The sequence below is a fragment of the Triturus cristatus genome, chromosome 8 (genome assembly GCF_964204655.1).
Source record: "Triturus cristatus chromosome 8, aTriCri1.1, whole genome shotgun sequence".
NCBI classification, from domain to species: domain Eukaryota; kingdom Metazoa; phylum Chordata; class Amphibia; order Caudata; family Salamandridae; genus Triturus; species Triturus cristatus.
Window position 1 is genome coordinate 346,550,373 of NC_140591.1, and position 7,353 is coordinate 346,557,725.

The 7,353-nt window shown below is 37.9% G+C and overlaps 1 protein-coding gene across 1 annotated transcript in view; it reads left to right on the top strand.

Moving 5' to 3' along the window:
- Positions 1 to 6,381, top strand: part of B3GLCT (beta 3-glucosyltransferase) — a 974,893-nt gene extending 968,512 nt beyond the window's left edge. Inside the window, exon 15 of the mRNA XM_085621666.1 lies at positions 5,167 to 6,381. Coding sequence (XP_085477792.1) covers positions 5,167 to 5,337 — 171 coding nt within the window. The 3' untranslated portion in view covers positions 5,338 to 6,381. The remainder of the gene's footprint in view (positions 1 to 5,166) is intronic.
- Positions 6,382 to 7,353: the final 972 nt, after the last annotated feature.

Below are 7,353 nucleotides of genomic sequence, written 5' to 3' on the forward strand. Positions count from 1 at the left end.
GATGTGGTGTGATCCCCATTGGTTAACAGATTGTTAGAATTCTGTGTTTCTCATAAGGGCTAGTATTAGGAAATACTGCTTCGATTTGAGTAATTTTTTGAGCTATCCAAAATGGAATTTGTTCACGTTTTGTGGGCATTTTACCCACAACTGCGTGTAAAGTCTGTGGAGTGATTTTTAGCGCATTCCCCTGGTGAGAGGTGTGTCTTGGAATTGCTATTGTTGGTTGGACTGTGAAAGCCCTCATGACATATTGAACCAATTGTCTATAAATTTTGATCAACTCTTTGAGTTGGGCAAGTAATTCTACATCTGTCATTTCTTCAATGTCAGGATAAGGTGTGTAGCCGGCTAAAATCGGCCATGTTGCTCCTGGTCTACCTAGTGGACTGGGCCTGGTAATGTGATTGTAATGTTTTAGGGCGCCTTTAAACCAGAGATCATGCTCCTGGTATGTGAGTGGAATTTCAATATCCTCGAAAGGAATATATTCCTCAGGTGGTTCATCTTCTTTGTAGAAGTGAAACATTTTAGTTACTGGATTTGATTCTGGGAATACTATCCATGAATAGAATACCTCAGTCTGATGAGATTCATGTGCCTCTATCACAGAAACTGCTCTACCACCTCTTGGTGTTCGGCCATGTTTTATAAGTTTTAGAGTGATAGCTCTCCTTAAATTTGGAGCGATGATTTTCGCATTTTCATCCGTTTCAACAAAACCTGTATAATCAAAAGCAGCTGCGACTTCATCGGATACAGCTCCACCAGTATCATTGTTTGTGCCGTTTTCGGTCATTGTTTATTGAAAGTTTCAGAGCAAGTTTCAAGGGAACAAAGATAAGGTGCACACTATTTTGGAACACTGTATCCTTCAACGTTGAACAAACCAAACAGCTAAGACATAGGATTTTTGTTCTACTCAGCTATGGGGGATATTGTCCCTACCCACTCCAGACGTCTTATGGAGTATTATGAGTAGGGGTCTCTGATAAAAGCACGACTGAGTTACTTCAGTATCTAGCGTTAAATTAGTGCCTTACCAAACCGTTGGGTGCCATGTTCCTATATCCCTGATAGGCTCTGCGCATTGGAATAATATACACTATAGTTTTGACATATCGAGCACATTAAACTTAATTACTTGTGTGTGCCATCTAACTCAGACGTCACTAGAAACTTCTCGAATATACAAGAAGGGATTTGTTTCTGACAACAGCATAAACATGGCAACTTTGTTTCCCTTAGAGTCAGAACAATCTCAGTACCGTGGAAACAATAGATAACAGTTTCACTCAGTCAATCGTGCATGCTTCGTTTCTACAGAGTTACACAGAAATAGATAGACAGGCGTTTCAATAAAAAGGGTTTATTGAACAGTCTTATTTCTCATGCAAGAGATATGAACTGCTACAATCGTGAGACAGGATGCGAAGTATAATACGTACAGGGTTAGCAGCATTTTAAAATAATACTGCAATTGCATGGTTTGTAGCTATGACATATATTCATAAAATACCTACATAAATAACACAGGCTAAAATGTGAATACTCATCTGATGCTTCTAAATAGTTCTACCCCAGTGTACCTAACCTAAGTGTAGTATGAGGTAAGAAGTAGGTGCTGTTTGTCTATAGTCTAGTTTAGCTATAGTTTTAGTTTTGCCAAGAGTTGCCAAAAGTTTCTCTAAGTTCTAGTCTGCTCCATACCTTAGAATGTGTGAGGTTGGAATCTCTTTCCAGGACTCGATATCTAACACCCCGCAAGGGGAATCAGAAACACTGGAGCTGGATTCTCTGCGAGGAGGAGACAGCGTCCGGTCAGTGCATCAGGCGGGAACTCGATCTCCTTCCGAACTTGCCGCGTCGAACCGCAAGTAGGCAGTCGAACTGGACCGTACCGGAACCGTCGTTTGCCTGGGCAAGTGCAGGTATATTTATACCTTGAAGGTGTTTAGGAATGCCTGTATTGACTTAAAAGTCGGGCATTGGAACATCATGAATGAACCCCTAAGGAATAGATGTTCATGCATAATAAATGAGTTCTTGGAGAAATCAATATCCAAGCAAGGGAAATTCCTGAAGGCTTAAGAGTCTGGTTTTCCAAGAACTCGTTGTGACGTCGATTGACGGATGTAGGAGACCATGTCTGTATTTGGTTAGCATAGACAATGCCTAAATAAGGGCTGAATTTTCTATGCCTAAATAAGGGTAATATGAATTGTACCTATATAAGGGCATAAATCGGGAAACCTATATACGGAATCTAAATCTAACCACAACAGTCCTCGCACAGAGTCGTCCATTCATCCGTGTGGACCTCGCTGCTATGAAGAACTCTGCACAATGTTTGGGACCAGATAAGGCACAGTGAAAAAACAAACTCAATATTGTACAGTGTAAAGTAGAACAGATGGACTTCAACCCATCCGAATGTTAGCAGTCTGGATCAGGTACCAAGCCCAGGTAGAATTTGTTTCCTTAACTCAAATTCTGTCAGCAGTGCTACCTAAATATTAATTGTGATTCTTGGATTTATAGATTTAACATTTTCATTTGTGACTAGCATCTTAAATTCTTGCATTGCCCCATCTTGTGGTAGAAAAATATCTACAAAATGGCTAACAATGGGGAGACATGTCTGCAATATTGGTGGGTTTACTTCTATATTTAACTTGCTGAGTGAGTTATTGGACTAAACTGCCTCATAAGTCACACCGTATTTTTCATGCTGGATCTCAGTGAACCCGTGAAGCCCATGCTACAACTTTACTGATGGCTTCAGTTATTGTAGAATTCCTGTATCTGTGCTGGGGCATGGCATTTTCTCCAACTGAAGGGATTTTAAATTAGACAAAGTACATTTCAGAATAGCAATTAGTCCTAGCTTTTGAGTTTGTAAGGATGGCAGGGCTCGTGCTCTCATCCACCAATCCGGCTAACCAGAACAGGCTGAAAACAAGATAAGTACATTCTTAACTTTACAATATTTATGATCAATCGTAGATCTGACAGAGTAGATATTTCTTAGCCACTGCAATAGTCCAGTTGGTGGGGAAATGCCATAACTGCACATAAAAGTCAGAATTGAACTGCTTGTTATATAGTCCCTTTTCTTGGCTCTCCTTCTAAAAGTGGTAGTTATCCTCCCAAACATCACAGCCACTATTTCCTCTAGCATAGATGTAGGCAGAATTTCTTGGTTCCTCTTGGATGGCTGGCCATGATACTCTAGGAGTGAAATGTATTTCTCGGAGACTCCAGCCTTATTAAGTATGTTACAGGAGTGCAAAATATGGAATTGGATATGCTCCACAGGAATGGGTGATCAATTATTTAATTTAGCAACAATGTTTCTATACTTGAGCCAATATCATTAAAGAGGCATGTGGCCCCGATTTAAGACTGTACTTGTCTTTGGGGTTGACATCTGAAGACATAGCAGTACACCCCAGTAAATAAAGGCAGCTTAGATGCCAGTTTTACTAAGACACACAAATTATAGGGGAAATTGGGGCGAAGTAAAGTTCATCTGTTATCCCAGCATCAACGTGATTTTGATCCCACAGCCTTCCTTGATTCAGTTTTAGAATCAACGTATCTCGACTAACTACTATCTATAAGCCGTCATACCAAAGATGGTTTAATTGAATGGCATCTTAGCGCCCTTTGACGTGGACAGGAAATCAAGTGTCACATACAAAAACAGTTTTCTTAATAAACCTTTAAAGATAGTACAAGTCTTGATTTATCCTTAACTTGTTTTATTCTGAGCAATTCAAGATGTTCCCTCTTTCAAGACATCTCAGTATGTCACCGTTATTTGATTTCATTCTTATAGCACGGCTACTAAAGCTACAGGCTCATATTGCACTCCCTGCACATCCGTAAAAACTCTTGAAATAAATGAAAATTACATAGTCTACAAAACAAACACTTTTGATTTCACACCACTTGCAAAAGCTTATGCTGCTGCACACGTTCTTAAAATCCTGCCACTATACCTTGTTGTTAGGGCTAGAGACTTCCTAATTACATCCTGCTTATTTCTGTTCCCAAAACATGGTCATACATTTGTTCATTTTATTAAATTGCATTTTATTTCTAATTTCTAATTGTAGCACATTATAAAAGTTGTTACACATTTTTCTTAGTTAATAAAACACGCAAACTATTGCAAACACTACGTACACACACACACCAACACAAACAAAACTTTGGAGATTGGCACAACATAATAACGTTGCAATCACTCTTGCATCACAAAGGTTTTGTTGTCTGATAGCTCTCCATCCGTACATTGAGAATGTGCACAACGTTAACATTTGTGGACATCAGTTGAAGTTTTACACCTACGATTTTCACACGGCAACTTGGGTTTTGAGGGTTAACAAAAAATTCCAATGCGCTTACCTCTAACTGTTTTGAAAAATGTAAATGCAATTGTACATACACTAATTAAATCTGGCCCTTTACAGTTAGGATTATGGCTTATGTTTACCATAACTTTTATTTTGTTTTTTTCTCTCCACATGAAACATGTTTTTCAATGTGTAGACATTATTTCCCCTACATCATCTGAAAATTTGAGGTTCTATGGGATAATATCATTTCAAATTTCCCAGCATTTCTGATACAAGTTTAGTTGTGCATATTACGAATAACCATTGGAATTTTGGTGAATGCCCACAAAGTTACAACTTTCTGTGTTCCTTTAACTTTTAATGCTAAAATGATGACTGAAAAATATGCCCTACTTCAGGATTTTCTGTGGTCAGAAATTCCTTTTTCGAGCACAAATGTCCGCAATCCCTGATTCTATGAATCTGTATCTGTCACCTAAACTCACAGATCATACTTTAGATGTCAAAAAGATCCTGACATAACTGGAGTTTGTGGTAGGAAGGCGTTTGGGGTAATGCTAGGTACCAAAAGAAAATGCTAACAGGAAAAATTACACAATCATACCGTTTAGTTTTTGCCTGCAAAATTGGATTTTTGTTGTATTTGATGTACTCATGAAATAACTTGTTTGTTAAAGTCCGATAGCCTGTTCATATCAAATGAATATTTAAAAATAGTTCACAGTTGGAAATGTTGACTTTAGCTTTAAAAACTGTGTCATTGACAATCTTTTGTGATCTGTTTTTTTTTTTCATTCTTTAGGCACGTCCTACAGACTACCCAAAGGAATACCTTTCTCACCAAGTCCCTATATCATTCCACAAACACTGGAATATTGATCCAGTCAAAGTTTACTTCGAGTGGTTAGCAGCGCCAGCTGATCAGGACACCTTTCAAGAACATATCTCTCAACGTGCTAAAGAAGATTTATAAACGTTTTGACTGTTGTTCGACACTTCCTGAATGTGTGCTCTTAGAGAAGTGAGAGTTACACAGGAGGCTAATGCAATTTTCAGCATTATTGCATAATAAGATAAACTTACCAAATGTTGACAGGAATTATACAATTGGTTGTGATGTAAAATCTGATTGCAAAAAGAAAGGTACGAGGGAACATGGTAAATATTGCACCTACTCCTATATTTTTCACAGATTTTTCTTTGTTTAGTAGATATAGTTTCATGCCATCTATTTGGTATAATTCTGCCAAGAAATTTGAGGAACACTGGAATTCCGTCAATTCAAATTTGATAGTTTATATTTACTTATGTTATGCAATTAACACTGGCACATACGATATATTACGTTGGCTGGATATTTGGTGTCCACATAAGGGTTGTTCGCGGAGAAGCTAATGATTGGGGGAGTGCAAGGAAATACTGCTATATTGACTTCACATACCTTGAAGTCCATATTTGTTGAAGAAAGGATTTATTGATTAAACTCTTAAACATTAACTTACAACAGGAGTAAAAAAACATGAACTATGGTCATTTTAATATGCCATTAATTTGGCGGATTCTCTGCTTGCTGATTGCTCTTTATGAAGTACCTACGTAACTTTAGTTTGAAATTTGAGACCTGTATCATTGTATCAAGTCCGTCATGCCAGTGATTTGTCATGGTTCTGTTTTTTTGGTTTTTTTTAGATTTGAAGCTAACCTCATTACTGCTATATGTTTTTTGACAATATCACCTACAGGAATGGCTAACAGGAGGAATTAGAAACATCGCCCTAGTCATCCTCCTGCAGTTATCTAACCACTAGAGTGCAGGTACTCCTAAACACTTGCTCTGGAGCTCATTGATGCCAAAGACCTTTGACCGGTGTCCCATTGCTGGCAGTGGGATGGGATGCGCTTGGAATGAATTGAGGACGTTTGAAAACTACTTTGTTTTTGCAATATTCATTCTCTTCAAGCAAAGTACTGTACATAGTAGTACTCTTTATAAGTTAATAAACATGTTTACATCTAATATTTTGAAACGTGTTTTGTTCTCTATCTCCAAAGTTGTGTTGTTGAGATGCGTGGTTAAAAGCAGTAGAATTTATTTTCTGTTTCTTTTTCCTTTTTTAATCTCCTTTAAAACTATGTGTGATTTCTGATGTGTGCCGTAAAATAAAACTATAGTAACAAGTCCTATTTTTTCAGCTGTATCTGTTTGCACAAATGTTACATTTTAGCTGCATTTCAGTTTGATAATAAAAATAAATATGTCTTAAAGCATGTTATTACAATGGAAGAGTGCTTAGCATTTTTTGGGGATAATCTTCATCTTATCGATGAGGAGCCCCTTTCTCTATTAGTACCACCATCCACAAACCTCAAATGGTCCATCCACTGGAGGGAAAAACAGTCTATTGCTCAGATAAACCAAACACAAAGAGATGCGAAGGCCAGCCTTCTCTTCAAAGGTTTGGCAAGAAGGGATGTGCCAGGAGGGGTAGGATACAAAGCTCAACTTTCCAGGAAAGTGATTTTAGGAAGAATCTTTCTAATCATTAGCAGACCTCATGACTACAGACTTTGACAATATTGACGAAGGAGTGGGTACTCAAGTAGTTAAAAAAAAACACATTATTTGAAATAACCCGACATATATCAAAATGCCAGCAAATTTGGGCCTAAACATGATTCTCTTTCAAATGAAAGGCGTTTGTTGTCTTAATTGAAAGGATGAGCTCTGGTCAGGATGTGCACCTAAAAAGGAAAGGACTCCTGGGTATCTAAATAGATCACCTGTAATAGAAATGAAGATTTATTCTAAGTTGCAGGGAGATTGAGATCAAGAGTTCTTCTAAGGATAACTGAATGCTTGGAAGTAAAACACTTTTAAAGTGTGATCTACAACAAACTGTCTTCGAGTACTGGTCTTCATGTTTCCTGCAAACAAACCCATACTTCAGTTTTAAAACAGGTGGCATTGGAGGCGTGGCCAACCAAGATG